This window comes from Coptis chinensis, chromosome 3 (genome assembly GCF_015680905.1).
Source record: "Coptis chinensis isolate HL-2020 chromosome 3, ASM1568090v1, whole genome shotgun sequence".
Taxonomy (NCBI): domain Eukaryota; kingdom Viridiplantae; phylum Streptophyta; class Magnoliopsida; order Ranunculales; family Ranunculaceae; genus Coptis; species Coptis chinensis.
In genome coordinates this window covers 107,453,866-107,479,008 of record NC_141458.1, presented here as the reverse complement: position 1 = coordinate 107,479,008, position 25,143 = coordinate 107,453,866, and the positions used below count along the sequence as shown (strand labels likewise).

The 25,143-nt window shown below is 36.4% G+C and overlaps 4 protein-coding genes and 1 long non-coding RNA gene across 9 annotated transcripts; 3 read left to right on the top strand and 2 right to left on the bottom strand.

Moving 5' to 3' along the window:
• Positions 1-423: 423 nt before the first annotated feature.
• LOC147512712 (uncharacterized) lies at positions 424-1,034 on the top strand. The gene has a single exon (XM_086595727.1). The coding sequence runs from the start codon at positions 424-426 to the stop codon at positions 937-939; it is 516 nt and encodes a 171-aa protein (XP_086451853.1). The 3' UTR covers positions 940-1,034.
• Positions 1,035-12,538: 11,504 nt separating this feature from the next.
• Positions 12,539-13,732, top strand: LOC147512711 (uncharacterized). The gene is made up of 3 exons (XR_015217255.1): positions 12,539-12,659; positions 12,746-12,857; positions 13,153-13,732. It is a non-coding gene; the product is annotated as an uncharacterized LOC147512711 (long non-coding RNA).
• Positions 13,733-14,283: 551 nt separating this feature from the next.
• Positions 14,284-17,354, bottom strand: LOC147512710 (bifunctional phosphatase IMPL2, chloroplastic-like). Of its 5 annotated transcripts, none has more exons than XR_015215091.1 (5): positions 17,119-17,354; positions 16,973-17,020; positions 15,995-16,056; positions 15,795-15,884; positions 14,284-14,680 (listed from the first exon to the last, which is right to left on the bottom strand). XR_015215091.1 is itself a non-coding variant. In XM_086595722.1 (5 exons), the coding sequence occupies exons 1-5, from the start codon at positions 16,336-16,338 to the stop codon at positions 14,660-14,662; spliced, it is 414 nt and encodes a 137-aa protein (XP_086451848.1). In that variant the 5' UTR covers positions 16,339-16,546; the 3' UTR covers positions 14,284-14,659. The 5 variants fall into 5 exon arrangements, 3 of the variants coding, with proteins under 3 accessions (XP_086451848.1, XP_086451851.1, XP_086451850.1); XR_015215090.1 differs by lacking the exons at positions 16,973-17,020; positions 17,119-17,354 and adding exons at positions 14,937-15,221; positions 16,157-16,543 and having other exon boundaries at positions 15,990-16,056; XM_086595722.1 differs by lacking the exons at positions 16,973-17,020; positions 17,119-17,354 and adding exons at positions 15,540-15,593; positions 16,157-16,546 and having other exon boundaries at positions 15,990-16,056.
• Positions 17,355-17,765: 411 nt separating this feature from the next.
• LOC147512709 (exopolysaccharide production negative regulator) lies at positions 17,766-20,878 on the top strand. The gene is made up of 5 exons (XM_086595721.1): positions 17,766-18,175; positions 18,250-18,380; positions 19,060-19,185; positions 19,415-19,542; positions 20,256-20,878. The coding sequence occupies exons 1-5, from the start codon at positions 17,974-17,976 to the stop codon at positions 20,560-20,562; spliced, it is 894 nt and encodes a 297-aa protein (XP_086451847.1). The 5' UTR covers positions 17,766-17,973; the 3' UTR covers positions 20,563-20,878.
• A 284-nt stretch (positions 20,879-21,162) lies between these two features.
• Positions 21,163-22,661, bottom strand: LOC147512708 (coniferyl alcohol acyltransferase-like). The gene has a single exon (XM_086595720.1). It carries the CDS (start codon positions 22,609-22,611, stop codon positions 21,262-21,264), a length of 1,350 nt encoding a protein of 449 aa, XP_086451846.1. The 5' UTR covers positions 22,612-22,661; the 3' UTR covers positions 21,163-21,261.
• Positions 22,662-25,143: the final 2,482 nt, after the last annotated feature.

Here is a 25,143-nt window from a genome sequence, read left to right as displayed (position 1 = left end):
TAAAATTATATATAGCAAACAAAATAAAGCATGCCCTCAAAATAACTACATGAATAAAAATCAACAAACTCAATTTAAACAAAAAAATAAAAAAGGATACGGAGTTCTGGAGTGTTTATCTCTAGAATTGACTGCCAAAGGATTTGAGCTGCATATTAATTGTACTTTCCCCAAATCCCCTTCTCTCGCCGCTGCATGAAGTGGCTCTTCACCACCACCACCACCTCTGCCCCTTCCCTTCCACCACTCCTTGTGTTCACCATTACTTTCTTTCTTTCTTTCACACGGCTTTTTTTTTAACCTTAAAAAGTTGACTCTTAACTAATATAGTTGGGTCCAATTTAATACGTGTCAAAATCTCGTTATATTGGTTCCACTATAAAAAAGGTAAGAGTGGTCGTTTCGAAAGAGGTTGGTGGCACGATGAGTAAATATGGAGGAAAGAAGAGTTGGAAGGATAGAGAGATAGATGAAGTGGAAGAGCTGCTACGAGCCACGGAAGATGAGATGGTTCTCAAATTAAGCGTCGGTTCTCATATGTCTCGTACTTCCTCTTCTACGCCACTTGATCAAGATCTTATTCGGAGATTCGAGGCACTTAAAACGCCATCTGTTTCTAACAAAATTACAAGTGTGCCACCGGAGAAAAAGGATGATGGGGATATATCTGCTAGATTTGATGCTTTAAAAGGTGCTGGTCCTAGTGGAGTGAGATCAAGTTTGGACGGTGGTGATCAAAGGAGTGATAATGACGTGGAGGAAAATGAGGTGGAGAAATTGATTCAGTGGGCCAAGGATGCAGCGAGACTTGATCCATCTGTTAGTGATAAGGAAGATGATGAGGTAAGTAATAGTGATGATGACGTAAGTGTTACCGATGATGATACGGATGATGAGGATGGAAAGAAGGATAAGAAAAGGAAACCTCGTAAATTGTAATTTATGTTTATGTGTAATTTGGGAAAATGTAGTCTTCGTGGGCTAAAAATTTTATTTTATGTTGCCTATTCTTTCAATTTTCATATGAACTTCAAGTTGGTCACTTTTTGAATTGAAAAGAAACCAAGGATTTTAACTTGATTACACAAGCACACAATTCATGGCTGCAGCTAGGGCACTCGTTACTGCTTCTAATCGGTACTTCCATTCAACAACAATAACAACCACAGCAGCATTTCTTTAACACTAACAATAACGAAGATTGAAGGACGTGCTTGTCGTAATTATGCTCAAATTTGCCGCCATAGTTACTTGGGCTACCTTCGTACGTTAAGATCCTTATCCTTCAACACCACTGGCATAAGTAGTGGATCCAAACTGGAGCCACTACATCTGCGGCTACCGTTGTTCATCACTTCAGCACCAATGATTCCAAATGGATGGCACTGTCTGGCTTGATGTTTTGTTGCGCTGTGTGCACTTTTCATCGTTCGAATTCTCACTTTTGCCTTCTAATGCATCGATTTAATAAGTGATCCATACGTGCATATCTTATTTTGATGATACTAAATATATATATATTTTTATAGTAATGATACTAAATAACGAAACTCAACATTCTTATAGTTTTATTATTCCCTTTTGTTATTACTTTAAATTCTTGTTTTGGATAAATTTTGATGTCCCTTGCGGAGGTTATCTTATTATGTAAAATCGATTGACTAATCTGAATTTTGTGAGCTTTGAAATTTGAACATTACCCCTAGCACATAGCCACATAGGGTTTAGACTTTAGAGCAACTCCTGCCCGGTGTTATCAAATGAATGAAGTTATCAACTACATAGTGCAAATGTGCAATTATCATAGCAAGAATTTCAAATGAGAATATCGAAGCTACTCGCCACCATTGACAAAAAAAATCATAATTTGTGTTAGGCACCTCCCAACTAAATACAAGTAATCTAGAGCCAATTTGTTTAGCCTTTTTCTTATTTTTCTCCCTCATTTCTAATCCCTAATCCCTAAACTATACTCTATGAGGACGAACTTTGAGGAGGTGAGAGGATACGAATACAAATGAGATAACAGGGTTGCTATAGGCCCATCCAGAGGGTGTTAAGTTGGCTCGGACTTTTCCAAAAGTTATCATCATAGACGCTACTTACAAAACCAATAGGTATCAGTGGCCTTTTGTATAGTTTGTGGAGGTGATTTCAACCTGGAAGTCTTTCACGGTCTGTCAAGTGTTGCTTTGGTCTGAAACATCGATAGACTATGAGTGGGCTTTGCGTCAGTTTAACGGCTTGCTGGGTGACGAAAGGCCATCCGTGATCGTGTTTGATAGGGAGTTGGCCTTGATGCATGCTGCTGATATTGTGTTCCCTGATGCACACAAACATCTTTGTAGATGGCATATCGCTACGTGTGTCCTTCATAAATGCCTTGATTTTTTCCCAACCATAAAACTTGTAGAGAAAGACCAGTTCTTGTGGAACACTGTAGTAAAATCGAGGACTGATGATATCTTCAACTGTAGATTTGCTGCTTTGAAAAACATTATAGGGTTGAGTACTCCAATTTTGTTAGTTATCTGCGAGAGACTTGGTAGCCTTACAAGGATCGATTCGTATGGTGTTGGACAAACCAACACAATCACTTTGGGAGTACAACGACATGCTCAAGTTATAATTCAAGTTTGGGAATGGCCTAAACCTCGGAAAGTACTCATAGATCCATGCCTAGATTAATATAGACACCCAGTTAACATTCTAATAGATAGATAAAATTAACTATGAAAAGAAAAACGAAAATACTCATACCTGTAGGAGAGTTAAATAGCCTGAAACACCTTCACCTTGGCACTTGTCGCAGTCCCAAGACCTTTGTACAAATATGCCAATAAGGTTGCACCCCACGCGTAATCTTTGATCTCGTTAAATTTCAAAAGCAGCCTCAGATAACAAACAGGATGCTACAGTTCCAGACGTGTCGGTGAAGGTGATAAACAAAAAATAAGAGATAAGTTCTCATTGCAAACTGCAACTCTTTCTGGGTTGTCGCCATTTTCACAACAACCCCACTTCCATCACGTAAATCTTCATCCGTCATCTTCCCAACAAACTACTTCAACAAGAAATCCATCCTAACTCTGGAAGTGAACTTATTGGCTTTCATCTCTACATTTATCTTGTCCATATATGGGTATGCCAAGACCTCTCTGGAAAAGTTTCTTTGTCTGTTCCAAACTCAAAATAGTGTCCCCAGTCACTGCTTTGCCTTTGATCGGAACTCCTAGGAGTTGGAAAACATTGTCCAACGTGATTGTCATCTCGCCCCACGGCATATGAAAGGTGTTGGTCTTTGGATGTCACCTGTCTACAAATGCAAAGACCAACACATGATCCTGATGCTTGTATACACCGAATACTAGAGCACATAAGCCTATCCTTTGAAGCTCCTCATGAAAATTTAAGCAGTCTAAACACTCTCCGACGATATCCCATTATACCAACTTGGATAAGTGCCCATTGCACTTCAACGCTCCTCGATTTGCCTAAAACAACAAAAACTCAGTATTAATGTATGCACAAGGTTTCATAATAAAAAACTTAAATACTAATACATACTATATGATATTACCTACCCCTCCCAAACATCGCGAGCCACGTGCACCGCATAGTCATACAAAACATTTGTCCCATAAGGGCCACCTCCATAATTTCTTCTTTGGAACTCCAAGTCATTCTTAGACTTCTCACAATAGCATGTGGAGGTACAGGGGCTATCTCGACATTGTCCTCCTCCTCCTCACCCTCCTCTTCTCCATCATCAACCATTTCTTCGTCATCTTTTTCACCATCCTCTTCTTCACCATCACCATCATCTACAACTACACTCTTCCCACGATCTATATTTACATCTTCTAAATCTACATATTCATCTAAATCTACATTAAAATCACTATCCACATCACTATTACTTACATCACTTGGAACACTTTCCTTTCTTCTCTTTTTCTTTTCTAACTCTACACCACTTACAACTACATTGCTGGGATCATCCGTTTTTCGATCCCCTCTACGGATTGATGCCGAGGTGTTATTTCCCTTTTCTCTCTTTTTCTCAGGCACCTCATCGCGACTGAACTACTACTCCCCCCAGCTAACAACTTCTTAGTACCCGTGTAGAGTTTTTCTACTAAATTCTTTTTTCGAGGCATTGCTACATAATAAATAGGGAAAAAAAAACAAGTATTAGTACATATAACAAAAGTTCAATCAATAGATGGAGAACTATAATAGCTTCATTTTCTAACAATAATCCACCCATAATTTAGCACCAAGTAAGGCATATAAGAACTCTCATATCAATAGAATGAGAAAACACAAAGTAGCTCATTATTGACACTTAACAAGTACTCCTACTACAAACTGAATCACTTTCCCTGTATCCACACAAAAAGACTTAAGCCATCCTTTGAGATATTAACATACCCTATTTATATGCTTTGAGATATTAACATGCCCTACTTATTAATTGCAATCCAAATAAAATGAAACGAGAAAAAAGAGTATGGACCAAAAACGTTTCATTATAAAAACTACATACACACAATGTGTGTGGACTAGGTCCAAAAAAGGGAACAATTAAGCTTAATAGTGATGGAGTAATGTCCAACTCAAGGTGTGGTGAAGTATTATTGACATGTGACAGTGATACAAGGTCTATCCTATTCAAGAAGTAAAAGCTAACGTAGTAGGCCTACAAGTTGCAAACTAATTGAACAGAAGAAGGCGGTGGTAGATACAGATTGTCAAAGAGCTGTTCAGTGCCTGAATAAACATGAAAATTCACCATGGTGCTGCCACAATGTCACAAATTTGCTATTCATGATTTAGTGAAATTTCTTCTTCCGTGATCAGCGATCTTTGCACTTTTCAAGTGTTTTTAGAAGTTGACTTACTACGTGCTAAAACTCAATAATTCCTTACTCAACTGTTTTTTTTTTTTCTTTGAGAATGTCAATCTAGTTCGAGTAGGGATTTCGTTCCAACTTCTAAGACAAAATTTAAATGATCACAACCGAATCTACACTTTGGAGAACTAAGTGAGAAGGATTTTATAGATAGATTTTTTTTTACACAAGTTATCTAAAATTTGTAAGTTTGTTTATAGTTAAATGAAAGAGAGAGAGAGATAGGGAAGGATTAATCATACTCATGCAAGGCCTAGCTATAAGTCTTTTATAAATAGGTCACTACCATCTCAAATCCCTAACATAATATACCTATCTCTAAACATATCATGCTAGCATGTAGAATTGAAATGATATTTCATCTCTGAAATATCATTCCAACTCCTAGTTCTACTTTACAACAATTAATCAGATAATTGTCAATCTCTGTCATTTTGGGACAAGATGAAAAATAGAACCTAAGTCTTTTAAGTAGTGATTTTGGAATCCTAAATTTGTAGCATGATCCTCACACGAGCATCATTAACCCTCCCCTTGGGAGAGTTTTAGCTTCATGATCATAGGATTGAATTAAACTACAAGAAGATATGTGAAATGAAAAAGAAAAAATGAAACAAACAAGAAAACTACAACCTGTTTACCTAAATGAAGAAGAGTTTATTAAAAACTAGAGAGAGTTCCCCCATTAACAAGTTACAAGCTTTTCTCTAAAAACTAAGAACTCAAAAAACAAAATTAAAGACATGGATGTAAATAAAAAGTAAAAGTCAAGGAAGTAAAAGCTTTCAACTCCCAAAATCAGCCCCCCTTTACATAAGAGAGCCTTTTTCTCTTCTCCCACGTGAAACACTCTCATCTCATTTATTTTTCACTTATCTACAACTAACTCCCATTTGACACCTTTCATTTTTTTAGATAATTATCACCTAAATCCAACTAACTCATTAACTTCATGCAAGGTGTCAAATTTGCACCAATTATTTGCACCTTTGTCTTGACTTGCATGATGACTCATCAAATCTTATGAGCCCGCTTAGTGGGTCCACGTCTGATGTCCGATGGCGGTCCGGTCTTTTGGCATTTTTACAACTTCCTTCTATTTGTAGAGTTCATCGACCGCGATCGTCGGGCGACTCACTCGTCCGATTAGTCCCGTTCAAGAGATATGAGCTTCGGAAGTTTGATGCTTACGTGCCGCGTAATCCCGTTTATTTGGATTACGTACTATTTGAGTCTTTGGGCTTTAGTCCCTAATTTGTTGGGCTTCACATGGTCATGATCGGAAGGCATGTGTATACTCCCTATTCCGTGCTTAAATCTTTGGCTTTATCATAATTTTTACATTAGTTGCTCCAACCTGCAAAAACACGAAGATCGCGATTATTTCATGATTATTAAGCACAAAATTGACCGAAATGTTATGTCTCTACGAGGTTTTATAATACAGTTTTGGGTGCTTATCGGTCCACTTTATGTGTATATAGAGAAGCAAATACAAGCGGTAGGGTCTGCGCTTAATATAAGCCTAAGCCTTATTACAACAAAAAAACTTATTAAGTATTTTTTAACTATGGCTTGAGTATTGGGTTAAGCGGTCGTGCATTTTGCAATCGCATTAGACACACCTTCGTTTTCGACCTACAAAGTAAAAGCTCTTTTTAGCAAAACATATCTCCTTATACAATCAGAGTCTGTTTGTTTCGTGGCATCTACTACCACCATCAACAAGAAACAGATTGTAATGAATTCTATTAAACTTCACAGCTTAATCACGCTAAAAAGTTTGGTAGAGCTTTACACCAATTTCATCTTGTCAGATTGCATTTGCCTCTTAGAAACACCAAACCATAAAGGATAGATGGGTGATAATAATAGCTACAACTCAATACCCTCAACACTCAGATATCCCTCCATACCCTCAACAATCACATAATTCACAGATCCCATCCACATAGAACATAAAAATTTGTTCATGTATATCAAGTGGTCCCAATATGCACTAATATATATATATATATATAGGGCTGGCTACCTTGACAGCTTCAGTTGACAGCCCATCTTGACAGCCCACCACATCCATTTGATTATACCTGATCCAATGTTCCGATCTTGTGCTAATTTTACCAATCAAATACAGGAGGGTATAATAGTAATTTTCTATTTGTTTCACAAATTAGATCAGATTCAATAGATTGGGTAGAACCGGCCTTTGTTTCTTCTTCCTTATTCTCTCTCTCTCTCTCCTCACTCTGAAACCCACCACCCCACCGACTTTAGATCGAGAAATCCACCATCACGTCTTTTTCTCTATCTCCGTCTCTCTCCTTCAACTTGTGAAGCTCTTGGCACAAAAAAAAAATGCACAAGACACATAATCTTTGGAATTTCCTTGCATCCTTTTCCTTTCATGATGTATGGGGTGTGCTTAATTTACATTGAACAAAAAAAAATAGTGGGTTGTCGTTTTTGTGTGCACAAGATGTGGTTTGTGTGGTATGTGCAATTGCAAAACACATGAATATCCAAGACTTCAATGGTTCAATCTAGCCTCTCCAAATTAAGAACGAAGTGTAACAAGTCCTTTATGTCTTTTGTTGCTAACAAAGGCAATTGTAAAGAGGGCAAACATTAGCTTTGGGCACTCTTTTTTTGGAAAGAGTGTTGTTTTCTTAGAATAATGTTTTGATGTATGGGGTGTTTTTCTGTAAATTTCAGTTGACAGTTAATAGAAAAGAGTCTTGTCCATGTGTTTGAAGATGTTATAATCTACTCTTTCTTGTTGGTTGTCCGAAATCTGAATGTGTTCACTTTGGTGCAATGATATGAAGTCATCAAAGTTTCATTCAACCTAATATGAGAACTTTCTATCCAAAAAATCTTTTTAATTAATTCATACATTTGCCACCCAAAAATTCGTTAATTGGTTCCCAGATTTGATAATCAAATAATTCAATAGTAGATTTTTCTCCAAACTCATAAATTTAATTTCTAATAAGAAACAAGGAAGGGTTTTGATGGAGAGACTTGATTAGTCTTTTTTGAGAGAGTCTGTCTAGTTTTGATTTGTTGGGAGTGAGGTAGGAAAAAGAATCGGATCTAATTTTGAGTTCATTTCATGTTAGAAAGTCAAATGACCAACTTGCCCCTGTTTTATTCCTTTGTTATCTGGGAGCTTAGATTTGAGCATTGATATCATTAGATATGAACGGTTAAGATAAGTCATCCAAGATGGGATGTCAACCTGTCAAGGTAGTATATATATATATATATATATATATATATATATATATATATATATATATATATATATATATATATGGGGATAGAGGCACATTCACTTTGTAGCCACATTCTAGGCACAATGCATCCACACCATGATCTCTTGCCAATCCACACCATCTCAATTCTTAGGTAGCAAAATGAAATTAATGAAATTTCAGAAAAAAACATTTTGCGAAATAAAAAAACATGAAATTTTCAAAATTAACACCGAGAATTTTCTCTGAAACTCCTCCTCCAAAATTAGATCGATCTTAGTGAAAAGTAAATCGACCATTTCTCATTCACCGAAATTTCTCAACCATTTCTCTTTCTAATTGACCATATCTAGTAAATCTGACTGAAATCTCGATCCAAAAAAGTAAATCTTGCTGAAATCTCTATCCAAAAAAGTAAATCTTTTTCCTCATTCACCACGAAATTCATTTTCATTAATTTGAGGTAAACCTTTATTTTCATTTTCATTCATTCACCGAAATGGATTTTACAGCATTGTTTTTTTTTTAATTGGGCTTTTATATGATATGGGAATTTGGTGTTAATTTTGAATTTTGAGGAACTGAATGTTATGGAGTTTTTAATTGGGTAATTTATTGATTGTGGTTGGCTAATGGAACATTCTGCATGAGTTATTTGCAGGAATATACGACTCCATATTGATTGATGAAGTTGGAGAGCAAGAAGAATATGGTTCAGGTGAGCTAATGTTTCAATTTTATTTTCGATTTCTACCAACGAATTCAATACTGTATTATTGTACTGTGTTAGTTTTTTTTTTTTTTTTTTTTTTTTTTGACGTGGACACATTTATTTGCAGTACCCAAGCTTTCTGCGGCATTTTCTTCCTCTGTTCAACCTCCGGAGTTTGAAGTGGAAGTGGAAATTGTGAAGCCACCATGTTTGGGAATGTGTTTTGAAACTCTTGAGGCTGCAAAACAATTCTATATAGATTACGGAAGAGAACGAAGATGAGGACACAAATGATGACGAATATGATTGAGCTTCTTGGGGTTAAGGTGTGTTTTATTTTCATGCTAAATCAATATCAAATTTGTAATCTTGGTATTTTTATGATATGTAATCTTGGTCAAAGTGTTTGCTTGGTCAGTATGCCTAGTGAGTAACCATTGTACCACTCAAAGTGTTTGCTTGGTCAGTATGCCTAGTAACCTCATTCTTTTGGATGGCTGTGAGATGAATCTTGTTGAAGGTACCTCCAAATGAAGAAAATTAAAACTGTTCGTATTGTTCTCTGCCATTTTGAAAAGGGATTGAGAGTTAGCTGATGCCAACTTCTAGGAATTATTTTCTCAAAACTGTGGCATGTACTCTGACATTTTGATGCTGTTTTTGGTGTTTATCTGTTCATGTACTCTGACATTTTCCCCTCTGCCCTGTTTCAAGAACTTGACTATCTCGATCGTTGGAGATGTGTCCTATCCAAAAAGGTCGTTTGCTGCTATTGTAGGAGGCTCAAAAGTCTCATCCAAGATTGGTGTGATAGAATCATTGCTAGAGAAAGTTGATATTCTGCTGTTAGGTGGAGGAATGATCTTCACATTTTACAAGGCACAAGGAAACAAAGTTGGATCCTCTGACAGCTTAGTTCGGTTTTATATTGTAGCTTGGATCCTTTGACAACTTGGATCCTCTGACATTTTATATTGTAGCTTAGTTCGGTTTTAGCTTAATTAGTTCTATGACAGGTTTTATATTGTAGCTTAGTTCGGTTTTAGTGGTTGGTTGGAAAGTGGTAGCTTAGTTCTTTGATATTGTAGCCTAAAATTGTTCGGTTTGATTGGTTACGTGCTTAGTTCTCCTCGATGCTTATATTTAGCTTTTTATTCTCGACTTTGGTTGACTTTGGTTGAGAGCAGGATTCATAGGCTGTTCTATTTAGTTTTGTGAGGAAAATGGAAGTTCATTTTGTTATGTGAAGTTCTCATTTAAAATTTTGTTCATTTTAACTTTCGAAATTTCAGCCGAAATTTGTTATGTGATTCAAAATTCTGTCAGAATGCCATCTATTCCCAAGTCCAAAGCATGAATGGGAAAGCGACCTCCCAACCTCTAATATGAACAAATTAAGCTGTATCCCATTTTAATTTTCACACAAACAAGAGTACAAACATTTACTCCAAACGCTTAAGTTGTTGTACGCCACCGCACGTGCAGTATGGCTACATACGCCGCTTAATACTCTCATTTTATTTTTCCTTTCTCAACTTATTGAGTGCCTTATTGATGCGACAACTGAGATTGCATTTTCTTAACAAACACTTTAAATTACATCAGAACTCCAATGTATATTTACCTTATACTGAACTCAAATGTACATTTACCTTATACAAGCATTACAATTGATTCTAATTCTATAATAATATAGCTAGAGAAAACCAAAATGCTCATTAACTAAGAAGCCACAACCTCAAAGGCAAGACGAGATGTTTGCTTCAATTGGGATTGACGGAGAGCCTTGTTTCAATTGGGATTGACGGAGAGCCTCTTTTTGGGCCTAACACAACATGCCTTGATCAGCAGATAGTCTTCCTTCACCACACCATAATGAGGGAGCCCACCAATGGGAGTAATATCTTTCTCAGTCCTGATACAACAGAAACAAGATTCAGGGGTTAGTGAGAAAAGGAAAAGAACGAGACTAAAAACCATCGTCATAACTCGCTTTAGTCAGAATGTCAAGGAACTTTTATACCATCAAGACCGAAACTTTCTCTAAAATCGATAACCTGCAATCATCTAAACGTTCCCCACCAGGATGGTTCAAAATATCCAAATTATTAGTCTATAATCTGATCTATCCAAATATTGTGGACATATATCACAAAGCGATGGTTTGCTATACCATAAGTATCTTTGCTTTCGAGATTCACCGACTACTTCAACAACTCATCTACTCCTATCAGATATGGGTTATTATTATCTAATTAAAAGCAAAATAGAAATACACATTTACTATTCCAAGATAGATAAATTAGAAACATATTTCTGTTTGATTCAAGAGTTTGGGGGCTAACTTTTTGAAGTAAAACCTTGAAGAAGTGAAAAGAACAATCCTAAGAATCGATCAATATTTCCATATGAACATTTCTAACAATCACCAAAAAAATATAAACACAAACATATCAAACCGTAATTGGGAAATTAAAGCCAAATTTCAAATTTTCTCACTTGAATATTTAAAACAAAGAATGATCATCTCATGATAAGCTTCAACTTAACCGATTCTCTCATCAAACACAAACCAAAGAAACTCTCTTTTGAAAATGAATAAGAAGCTCATAAACTCAACTAAAGAATTTACGACACTCATTTCAAAATTTCTCACCTTAATACCAAAAACAAAAAAATCCAATACAAAAGGCTCCACAATAATCGACTTTATAGACCCTATTTCAAATACAAAGAAACAAACAAGTAGCTCGAAACTCAAAAAAGAAGCTCTAAACTAGTAAAATAACAGACACCATCCTCAAATTTCCAACTCCAAATCATATATCAGTAAACTTTTTCTCACCTTAATAACTAAAAACAACACTAGCCCAAGTTCCAAAAACTTCACTGCAATCTTTGATTTAGTAACAATACGCTAATAGAGAAGTACCATCATCGATCTTTGATTTAGTAAAAATCAAGAAGAAGAGAAATAATCAAAGCAGATTAGTGAATTTTTAGCGGGTACCAAATCTGGAAGCGGTGTGGTTTCCACACACGAGGGCTACACGAGTGGTTCTGATTCTTGACCATAGAAGTAACAATTCTTTCATTCTCTGGGCCTCCATTTTTGTAACCTCTATCATAGACTTATTTTCTTGATTTTTCTTTATCCCACCATTATTAACAAAAAGAAGAAATCAAGAAAATGTCTGACAAAAAGATCTTACAAAGGAGGAGAGAAATTACCTCAAAGAAGCACACAGTCGAAAGAGAGAACCCACTCGTGAATTTTGGAGAGAAAGTGTTTGAGAAAATTTCACGATCTAATTTTTGGAGAAGAAGGTTCAATCGATTTTTTGTTTATTTCATTTTTATGTTTCAAAAAATTTTATTTCCCAAAATTTCATTTATTTCGAATTTGGCTATCAAAGACTATCTCATATCCGTTGGATTGGTAAGAGATCAGTGGTGTGGATGCACTGTGCCTAGAATGTGGCTACAGTGAATGTGCCTCTATCCCACCCCTATATATATATATATATATATATATATATATATATATACCCGCTCTTAAGCGGACTCAACTTAAACACCGAAATATCGAAATACGAAATATACTTACGAAGGGTTTAAAAAAAAAAAAACCCCAAACTCCACTCCTATTCTCTCTCAGTATTATCGGTGATTCTCTCCCTAAGGATGCCACTAAGATCTTCTTAGGCTGCCCGCTTATTGAGTATTCGCTTCAGACATATCTAGGCGCTTAAGACATATCCTGTTGTTTGTTGGGTATACTGCCTCTTGTTGTTTATGGTTATGCGGAACCTAATAAATACTGTAGTATTGTTACTAATCCGGATTGTTGTATTACTCAGCCCTATGATATCCTGTCACTGGTGCCGGTGATAGAAGGTGTTGGAGGTTCGATAACTGATTGGAGGGGTAATCAACTACACTGGGAGGCCTCTTCGGATTCAAATCCAGCCAGTATGGTTTCTTTCCATCAAGAGTTCCTTGAACAATTTCCTTACGCTTATTGCTTAAGTTAAAAAATTATTCACCACCTGAGGACCAAGTAGTGTCACTTGAGTACTCTTAAAGAACTCAAACAACTGGTTCTTCTTCTAAACATTTTTAAGAGTTCTAGGTTCATTTCAACTTCTCATGAGTTAAGACTACCTTTAAAGCTCCAACTTATAAAGTTCCTTTTCTGCATATCTTATTTTGTCCAAACTCTTCCTGTCTTTTTTTTTATTAACAAGAAAGTCCTGTAATTTTTCAGATTTCAACGTGTTGGCAGCTGGAGATAAGCAGCTTCACCAACAGGCTTTAGACTCGTTACAGTGGCAGTAAAGACAATGTTTAAGTTATCAGAATGAGAAAATGAAGTCCAAGTTTGTTGTTTTATTCACTCTGAAGGAAATTCTTCCAGAAAAAATTGGTATGAAGAGAAACAGGGAACCATATTGATTTTCTTCCTTTCAAGTTTGATCAAGAATTTATATTGGGGCATCGCGTTAGCAGAATGTATATTCGCTACAGCGCTGTGGTATATATAAATAAGAAAGGATGATTTTGGATGAGTAAATGCTTATCTAAACAAGCCTATAGTGACCCTCAGTTGTCAGGTAGGTGCTAATTTTCAAGTAGGTGTTGAAAACCCATTATGTATTGGCGACTCTCTATCGGATATGATATTTTCTTTTAGTAAAATGTTTAGTTATTAAAACAGTATTACTCTCTAGTGCGTGAAGAACAAGGTTACTAGTCAAAATTCACCATTCATGAGTGTATGAAAGGAAGATGATGCCCAGGGAAATTGTCAATTTGTGCCGACAGTACCTGGCAATTGTTTTCTTTGAATCTTCGAGAACAAAGGCACTGATAGTTGCACTGACCACATTATTCACAAAACCTAGTAAAAGTGGTGCGTGTATGGTAATTCCTTGGGTTTCAACGCCAAAGTTGTGTTGTACCTTATTTTCTATTGTATTAATCTCAGATTCTACGAAGTCAATTTCGTCAGATTTAAAAGAAAAAGATGTGAAGGTAAATACATGCCTCGACCAGTCCACCATCTAGTTTCTAGAGTGTGTTTTCAAGATCTTCAAAAAGGCTGATGGTAAAATCATATTTGGTGGTATTGGCAAAAGCAAGGTAAAAGAACGTGCAACATTGAGTTTGCGGGTCTTACCGAAAACCCTTGGGAAAGCAGTTCATTTGTTCAATTATATTTACATGCCGAAGTTAGTGAAATGTGTTATCCATTGATTTTATAATGCTTTCTAACCCTGATCTGTATGTTGGGTGAAAAAGCTGCACCCCCAACCCATTCTTTAATCGAGCATTTGAGACACGTTTCTGTCCCGGCAGTACCTGTGCCTAGCTGCTTGAACCTGACATATCAGAGTAATTTCTTGTTTTGATCTGTCCAGGCCATTTTTTCTCAATTAAGGTATGAGCAAATGCAAATACTTCAGCACACGAGGTTGGGTCATCATCGACAATGTTGTATATTCTCTTGATACAAACATCATTAGTAACACAAGATACTATACCGTGTAAAGTAGAATATATATGCGGACTGTATATAACACACTAACACAGGGACTAAAATTAGAATAATCCCACTTCCAGTCCTAAAAAGAAAAAAGACGAGACATATATTCTACCCAGAAGATGGCTTGCGAAAACTGGCTCTCAGTGCTTCACAAATGTCAGCAACATGAACTCGGGATGTATACTGTCTAGCTCCCCTTAGCCTCTGGCTATCTGTCAAAGATCTCTGCTTAAGTATGGTGTCCAGAGCACTGAAAGACATCATTATTAATAAGATAAAATGGTGAAGTACAGCAGAATCAATGAAAATCAAGGCACACATACGACTAGACTAAGAAGTTAAATATTATATGGATGTGGTGGAGATGTGAACGACAAACTAGTTTTACTGCTAGAAGAACATTTTCCAGCAAATAACTCAAACAGGGAGAATATCCAGAAAATCAATTTTCCAGTAGTATTCTCCCAATAATGATATATGTCTTTTAGACAAACTTGGCCACAGACCTCGCACACATTTTCAAGCTCACTGCATGAATGACATAACTCTGTCTTTCTAATATCACCGCATACAGCTATCCACTTAACAACACAAAACGGCTGTTTACAGATCATACAATTCCTGTCCCAATTCCCTTTTTTATTTCAACCGAGCCTTCATGTCAGGGTGAAGCACGACCGGCAAATATTTGATCTAAAATTGAAATCGAAATTGGCAGGTATTGTGCTCATCTTCCAAATTTAACTTTTTTAGTTTGCTCTCATTCTTCCAATTAGATTTTAGCCTTAAGACTGCCAAGAAAAAAAATAGTTAGAGCCATCATCAACGCCATTGCTAAATTATATGAATCTGCAGTAATTGTCGACAGTATATGGTTCAGTTATATATGGTCCAGTAATAGGTAGAGCAATTGATCGAAGACTAGCACAGATGAATCAACAAATAAATGAGAAATTCAGATTGACTTAATTAATCAACTCAATTATATAATGTCAAGTAATCAAGATCAGATATATAAATCTTTCATTTCAATATCTCATATAAAAACCATATTCAAAACCAAGCATTTTTCAATACAGGGCAATCAGACTAACTGAATCAAATCATACCCAACAAACCTCCACCATGCAAGCACAGAAAGATACAACATAACCCCTTTCATCCTATTATCAGAAAAGAAAACTTCAATACATTCATCTATCTACAGTACTAATCCATAACAATCCGGATTAGTAACAATACTACAGTATTTATTAGGTTCGGCATAACCATAAACAACAAGAGGCAGTATACCCAACAAACAACATGATATGTCTTAAGCGCCTGGATATGTCTAAAGCGAAGAATGGGAAATGAAGTCTAACCTTGAGGCCTGATTCAACAGCAAGATTGACAAACCCAGAAGCCAAAAGTGCATATGCATAACAGTCACACCTGTATAATGGAACTTTCACCTTCATAGTATGAAGAGAGGAAAATTAGAATCAGCTGGCTAACTAAATTTGTCACACTGCTTTAAACTCCACTGCCAAAATTTTAGTTTATGGATATGAACTGACCTTACTTCTAACACGATCAAATGCCTTTTCAGCATCACCACTGAACAGATGTGGGCTTGTAGTGTACCTGGAAAGAAAATTATGGGCATAACTGCATAAGTAACAATATCATTCATCTATCAAGATACTCTCTAAGAATCACAACCAAGAGAAAAGAAAAAACATACAAATAAGCATGGGAAAGTTCTGAATGTTGAATGAAAATCTCTGTCCATCTCTTCAACAAAAGAAAGATAATTTCTTCTGTTACTATCCATAGCTTTTTTTCAAACTTTATTTGTTCTTTCTCTCTAAGTACTTTGCGACTGTGAAGTTGACTAAGACGAAGAGAAGAAGAAGAAGAAGACATGGTTATTAACGTTTTTGTAGAAAAAAAAAAAGCTAGAGCTGAAATGAATATGAGTATGTGACTAAGAAAATGTAATTATTCTTTTGCTGGGATTTCAGTGTTGAAACTGAAATCTTTACTGGGATTCGTTTGTACTTTCTGTCAACTCTCTGTGTCTCTGGAAAAAAAAATTTGGGGAGAGAATAGGAGAGAGAGAACGAGTGTGAGAGTTTTGAGGAAAACCTTTGCGAGATTATTTTCGAAATTTCGGTTTTTAAGTAAAGTCCGTAAACGGACGTCCGTCTAAGAGCGGGACTGTATATATATATATATACAAAAAACACTACATATCTTTGTACTGATTGTTTTTACTTGATAACCAAATATTAGTAACCAAAGTCAAAACTGGCAATGTAAACATCTTGAGAGTGACTACATGTCTTTTCCCCCTATCTTAAGATTTCTTACTGTGATTCAGTTTCAAATAAACCTAAGATATTAAACAGCTACAGTTCATTATCAGAAAAGTCTACTATCCTAACAAATAAATTCATCACTTGAAAAATTGAGATAGAGAGACACTGCCAACAGGAGATGAGAATCATAGGCGAGATATTTTAAGCATTCATCACTTAAAATCTAACAATAACAATACCTGAAATAGAGAAACGCTGCCAACAGAAGATTTCTTTAACCTGGTCACCTAGAAGAAGACATTGATAAAGCAAGTGAAGAAGACGATATCTCTAATCTATAATCGGCAAAATATAAAAAAAAACACTAATTTTTTAGAGAAAATACCTTTGAAAGTGCGAGAAGAAGTTTGTGGAGTTCAATTTTAAATAGACTTCACCGTAACAAACCCAACTATTCACATATTCACAGTTGAAGTGAGGATGAGAGATCGAGAGGGAGAACACAAGACAGTATCGGAGATGAATTTAATTTGGCGCAATTTTTGATTTTTGGTTTTGGTAGGTTTTTGGTGAATTTGACGAAGGGTGGTAACTGGTTATTTCGGGTTTGTTTTTGTTTGGGTTTGGTCACGGGGTCTGCCCAAAACTCTCTGTTGCACCCAACATAAATACAACCCCAAATTGGGCCGGGGTCTGCCCAACACAACACAAAATGGGGTCTGTCAATAACAGGACCCATATCGAACAGGAAGCTAATAAAACATGAGTGTCAGGACCCATATCGAAACAGGTAATCTAACTGGAAGCTAATAAAACATGAGTGTATTTGGTCTTTAATGTCCAAACGAAATTGCTGATTCTCAGAGGGCCTGAGTAAGGAGTACGACTGCAAAAGGCCCAACTCTGAACTGTGGAGCAGTGCCAGCCACACAGCTTCACACGTATACGTTATACAGTACATGACATTGACGTTGTTTTGTGTCAAAAAAAGGACCACCAAAATCCAACTAAAGTCCTTTTTCAAAACACCACTAAAAATCCTTATAGCAGGACCACCAATCCCAATATATTGAAAAAAACTCTGCTCCTACGAGTCTTCTTCACGCCTTGAGAAAAATCAGGAAATGGAGTAATAACTAGTGGTGACACATGGAAACGTTTAAAGGAAGTCCGTATTCATCTATAAACATGCAAGTATTTCTCTTCTGACCCGAGTCCACCTCCCAAAACAACTGATTATATGGATACACATACACAACAACAACCTCCTCCCAATGTTCCTAAAATCTCAAATCATAAACCCAAATCCAACCCATTCTCATTTAACTCTATCACTATACTCACCACTCTTTTCGCTATCGGCGTCGTTTATATCATCGAAAACTTTTATGATATTCCTATTCCCATTTCAATTTCTTCCCAATGTAAAATTGTCTCCACTAGTAAGTAACCATTTACTTTTACTGTATTTTTTTTTGACTTATTTTAAACTTATATTTTTTATTGTTTTTTTTAGGTGTGGACTTGAGATCATCAAAAGTATGTGAACTTGGTTTACTGAATTATAAAGCTAAGAATGTGTTTTACCCTTCGGAGAGTATAAAGTTTAGATGTCGTTATGATTACTATTGGGCCTCAGTCTTCAAGGTACATAGAGAGTGGTTTACTATTTCTAAATAATTGTAGCTCGTTCTTTTATTCTCTATGTGTCATCAGTCTATGATCGTTTTTCATTTAAGTATTCCTTGCAAAAATTACGCGTTATATGGATTGAGCAGCATTTAATTTACCTACTATTCAGATTACTCTTGGGTGTCTATTTTCCTCTTTAATTTTTGCAAACTAGGTTATTTTCATCGGTTCGACCTACTCAGGGGTGCCAACGGTGGTCTAATCTGAATAGTAGGTAAGTGTTGACAAGGGAAGTTGATTCCACCATCAGCTTGTGGACCTGTTAACGAATATTTTTTAGATTTAAGTTTGCTTTTCCCAAGTGTGTGTGTGTACTTTTCTTAAGATCTGTTATGTTGGCTGTTTCGCACCTTACCTGTTATTTCAGTGTTGAAGAGCCGAACATTTCACTTCCTAGGACATTTAAACTTCTGAGTACATATAACTGTAGATAATTGTTTGAGTATACTGGTCACTGAATGCTATATCCATCTTGTTCTTTTCTGTTCTCCTTATAGATTGTTTTTGATTGCCTTGAACGTATGTTGTCCCAGTTATATCATGTTTAGTACTTACCTACCCTAAAATTTATTCAGCCGCATCTGCTTTTTCAATAAGATTTTCCCATAAAGTAAAGCTACTAAAATGGATTCAGGTAGAATACAAAGAGTATTCCTCTGGTCGGATGCGCCATGCATTAGCAGAAGCTCCAAAGGAGGCCCTTCCAATTGATTGCAGGCCAAGTTTTGATGCTGCATGGTTAACCAAAGAAAAATTTAAGGTACTTATTGCAAATTTGTCTCTCTCATGACGTAACTAATCATCAGACCATGAAAAGTTAAAGTTTCTACTCATGTAATTCTTTAGTTGTTTATAACTTTATAGAAATATAACTTAGTTCTTGTAGAGTTTCTAGTATGATATTTTTCTGGCTCATACATTTCTAGATTATATCCTGTAATATGTTGCATATTTTCTAGAATCTTACTGTTGACCAATGTATCATTTAGGTTAATGGAACTTACAACTGTCGATACACACCTGGGATTTCCCAAGTGGATATCTATTCTGACAGTCTCTTTAACTGCCATGCAAAAGATCCTTCAATTGCTGAGATGATAAAAAGATATTCCATCCTGTAAGCCTTTTTCAATTTTCTTGTGTATTTTTTTTTTGTTATGCTATTATAATTTGTGAGCTGACTATAATCTTATATAAATAGACAAGTTCCTTTTGTGTGTTTCATATTTAGAGGAGCAGGAGTCTTTAAGTATGATAAATACAATAACTAAACGTTACCTAAGTAAGTAATTTAGCCAATTATGTTTCAAGTATCAATATCTTCCTTAAGGGCTGCAATAATATGGTCTGTTGTCACTTGTCAAGTATGATAAGTTTACGTATCAGACGTCACGTGCTTTTCTTCTAGTATGTATTTTGTTAGCTATCTTTTGTATCCCACGGTCCCTCGTGGTTTTTCTCTAACTGCTTTGCTGTTCTACTCTGTCTTTATATTTTTGCTTATTTATTAATAAAAAGATGTGCACCTAAAAACAGTTAGCACCCTTTTTCCCCGGGTCAACATGTACCTGAGTTTGTTCCTTTCGGTAGAGTGTTATCTAATGAGGCCAGGTTAGTTATGTACTTTTGTGGCCTAATAACGTCTCACCATGATACACAGATACCATATGTTGTTCCATTGCCTAAGATGAATTAATATTAGGATTTATTTTTCAATACTAAAACAATTATATAAATGTCTATCTCTGCGAGTCCAATGAAGTTGATGTCCAGACCTGGTACATGGTCTTACCTTTTCAGTGACTATCTCCTTTTCATTTGTTTCTACAGCCTCACGAGGATGGCTTATTCATTGCTTTTGGGTGAGGAAAGATCTACGTCTGTCGTACTGGCTTCACTTGCTGGTGTTTTTGTTGGTATGCTTACGGCTTTCATGTCTATCAACTTGGTCCGACTTTTAAAGATCCCAAAACCCAGATCGGTAAAAAATTCAGAGGCAACTAGGCTTTGTTCTGCAGTTCATCTGACTCGTTTGAGGCGAGTTTGTTTTCTTGTTGCATACTTATCCTTAATCGGCTGGTTTACTATACAGTACGGGAAAGTGCTTGGTTTAACCAAGATATTCCTCAACTTCTAGGTTGCTGCCCTCATTCTTGTATATTGCTCAATTTTGGTTTTAATTTTATGGTCCCAAGGTTCAGTGCTGCATGAAATTTAATGAAGAAGGATATGTTGCAACTGAAAAGAGTAAAATAATGTAGCAACCGTTGTACAACCTACAGACTACAAGAATCAACCGGTGTTATTCCTTTAAAGGGTTTAAAGGGGTTTGTTTTGAGTAGAAAGTATTATCAGCGTTACTCACTTGTAATGTAATAAACAAAGCGAATGTTAACACAGCGTTGATGATTAATCTTTGAGAAATAGAAAGGTCAAAACAAGTTCATAGTAAAGAGTAGACTTAAGAACCAAACTAACTTGTAATTTAGGCTATGTTTTCTATGGTTTGCACTTTGCTGGAAAGAGTGGAAGCATATTTAATGTGGGAGAAGTTATTTTCTTTTTTTGTTTGGTAATTGTAGAAGATTTGAAGATGAAATGAATTGTGACAACTAAAAGAAATGCATTTTTAAGCCATATTGACAAAGCATTACAACCTATATGGATTTCCAAGTGGGGATCCCCAAACTTTGTGTACTTTAGGTTTGATTAAGGTTAATTAGGAAACACAGTCCTATTTAAGCCAACCTCTTGCAACCTTCTTTCCATTTAATACAATTTGCAAACTTCGAAAAAAAAAAAGACAGCATTACAACAGGATTAATACTTGAGCTACTCAGACAACCTTTAAACCTAAATGCTTTGCAGTGATGGGCTTGAAAATATTATTGGCATCTGATTCCAAAGCTGACGCCAATTCTGGCCACACCATACCATACACAACCCATGACCCATCTCCTCTGGAACTAGGTTGAGGGTTAATATATGCTGCGCCAAGACTTGGTATGGCTGAGTAGCAAGTCCCCAGTACTGGGATACCAAAACCCAAATCCATTTGCGTGAGTGGAAAGTGACGCGCCGATGATACTATAACTGCAGGCCCAGTAATTCCAAGGACCATCTTGGCGGCAAACATCCCAGGCTTGTGACACTCTATCCAATCAATTAAGTCCAAAAAATGTTTTTCATTGGTCACCTCAGTGATTGCTTTATGTGCAAGACTTGCTACATCTGATAGTGTAGCTTGGTTCAATTCTTCCACATCTGCCTCTCCAACTGCCATTGACACAACATTTCCAATAAAATTTGACATGGCCTTAGATACCATCTTCCCTCGTCCATCTACCATCCATCCCATGTTACAACGTGTATCTGATTCCTTTAACGCAGATGCTACTAGCCTCCAAAGGTATGCCGAGAAGGCTTCGTGTTTTGTCCTACTTTCACCATTTTCACTTGCTACTTCTTGTAACTTAAGAACATCTGAGGACTCAATAAAGTATAATCTCTTAACTGAAATATCGTATGACTTTGGCGCACTCAGTATCATTTCTACTGTGCACTTGGTAAAGTTTCTGTCAAGTAAAGGACCATAAGTAGGAGGTGACCGAGGCTGGAAATTCGACCTTTCATGATTGGGATATACTGAGATTGGTTTCTCTCTAGCAATCTGACAGAACGAAACAAGAAACATAGCAAAGGCAGCGGCATCAGCTATGATATGATCAAAATCCAATGAGATGGAGAAACCTCCACAAGTGAAACTAGTGACTTGGAAGCGTAAAGGTATGTCCAGTGGAGTTTGGACTAAGAGGTTTTTCAGAGTTTTGTTTATATCATAGAAATTAAGACTAGCTAGATCTATACTGGCGTATGCCTCCATAACTTCAACGCCTTCGTTGTTACATAGAAGTTCTGGTTCATTCCTTACAGGATTTGGTACTATTCTACCAGCAAAAGGGTGGTAGTGGTTAAGAACTTTAGAAAGGGAGGTTTTGATCACAGAAAGAATGGACGAGAAGTTTTCAACTTGTGGTTTTGCATAGAAAAAGAGGATAGTAACCGGAGATCGACCAGAAAGAATATCCAAGTTAGAGAAATGGATAATGTAGGGCTCTCTGGAGAAATCAGAAGCTTTCACAACTGATTTTGTTGTAAACTCAACGTTGAATTCCGAAGTCGCCATTTTAGGCAAGAATGAAAGTGCAATGGAACAAATAGAACTTGTTAGCGAAAAAGGGTGAGACCAGCGGTCTATGTATGTATTTCCTGCTGTAGTATTATGCTTGAACATTAAGAAAAAGACATAGGAAGCATTTAATAAGTCCAAATCTGTATAGAGACACACTTGAAGTTTTCCTTAATCCTTCGACCATACGACAAATCTTGCATCATATCACACGCACTGATGAGTTACAGATTATTATGCGCACAGTTTCGTATGTTACCGAGATCTTAACTTGCTTGCAGAGTGTTTAAAACTTAGAGAAAGCAAGATCAAAAGTACACTTAATAACTGAATATCATTGAAAAAGAAAAGGCAATGCCGTCAACTTGTAAATAAAAATATAATAGGCAAAAATTCTAAATTAGGAAAATAAAAAATAAAAAGTTCCTTGACGACGAAAGAAATCCACATTACAAAGTTGGGTATGACAACGATATCCACATTACAAAAGACATGAAAGTGCATATTTTTTTTTTATAAATCATTAGCCATTTTTAATCTTCATTCTGTTTTTAACATTTCTAAACAGAGCTAGGTGCATTTTTCGGAATTTTCTGAAGTCACTTGAAAAATGGTTTCCGATCAAAAATGAAAAACGTACAGGACAGGTATTATTAAGAGGAATAAAAATCCATAACCACTTTTATAGTTTGACATTCTATAAATTCTTGACATTAATATAAAAGATACAGAAAATTAGAAACTTACAGACATATGTACTCTTTAGTTAAATAATTCTTCAAAAGCAAAAGATTGTTTTTACCGAAAAAAAAACCCAAATACTATCCAAAATTTATAGTTGATAAAGTTCACCAGTCTGCTACTTCAAAATGAAATAAACAAAGTCCTTTACATCTTAGTTCTAAGGGGACAAAATGACAAATCCAAGCATTTTCCTATTTTTCCATTAGGTTGTAAATTTATCTGTAGAACCTCTATTCAAAAGCCAAATTCTATTAGAAAGAAAATAAGGTGTAACCGAATACTAGCTTTAACAAATTTGGACATAGACTTGTTGTACACTTGTATGTTCTAAAAAAAACACCAAGACATGGATGGAGCTGGAATCGTCTTTAATGGTGGGCAAGGCATCAAGGGCGGTAAATTAATTAAGGACAAAAAATCATGTATTTCAAACTGAAAATATTATAATATATCCTCTATTTTGAAAAATCGTGTATAATGTGAATAACTGAATATAGGACAAATCCTTAAAATATTTTTCTTGCTGTGGCTATCCACGAAATTTGATTTTCACTGGCAAGGCTTTCTTGTGTGTAAGGGAGTAATATTCTCATTGAGGAATATTAAGCACGCGTTGAGCATAAGCAGAGATCGTAACGAACTCATATCATTGACCTCCAAGATCGATTCGTAAGCAGCTCGCTTCATGTAGGTGGCACACTTCAGCTCACTCCGGAATACCTCCAGTCGAATAGACGACCTCAAGCAGAACGCTTCGAGTGATGACACCATCCCTTATCCAGATGTAATCATCACCATAGCCATACTTGTATTTCCAATCACCGTGATATATGAACTACTGCACCCACTCCCAATCATCACACAATTCCTACTAAAACCAACCTAACACTCATTCTCAATCTCCACCCTACATATGTGCATGTCAGTGCACGTGTCTCGTGGATCTACATCTCCCAATGTCTATAAATACCACCTACATGAACTATGTGAGACGTGATTCTTCTCTCTCCCCAGAATCAAGAGAAAATATGTAGGCAGTTCGCTCAACAACGAACTCGGTCTAAACCCTTTTCAAAATCCAACTCCATTCACCTTCCTCCCTTGTATGTAAAGGAAACTAAAACGCTCCTTTATATTGGCGCCGTCTGTGGTCTTGATCTCTTGAGAAACCACTTAACAAATCCTTAAATACAAAAAAAAAAAAAAAAAAAAAAACCCACGAAGCATGGCAAGCCTCGAAGCTCAAATCTAGAGTTTGGCAGGTCAGCTAGGAACGATGAATGAGCAAATCACCCTGCTCAGGCAGGAGAATGTCACTCTCCACGCGCAAGTAGACACAAAAAATCCACCTGCTACCTTAGCAGAAGACGACATCAACGAGGTTAATCAACAGATTAACGAACTGTCATAAAGAATCGACCAAAGTGCAGTCAAGAAAGACGCTTCCCAGATTGTTCAAAAGATGCTGAAGAGATACCGGGCGTCTCCGTTCGCTGCTGAGGTACTTAGCAAAGCTTCTCCTCCAGATTTTATTCAACCACGTTTTCCAATGTATGATGGTAGCACGTGTCCTGGTCAACACGTGGCTTGCTATATTCAAAGCGTGGCACTATATAGTGCACCAGAGTTCGATCACCTTCACTGTCGTTTGTTTCCCACCAGTCTCAAAGATGGCGCTCGATTGGTTTTTTTCACTCGAGCCAGACTCGATAAAGACCTTCGAGCAGCTCACCGATTCGTTTGCTAGTTAGTACGTCCATAACAGGCGTAAAAAAGCTGATCTTG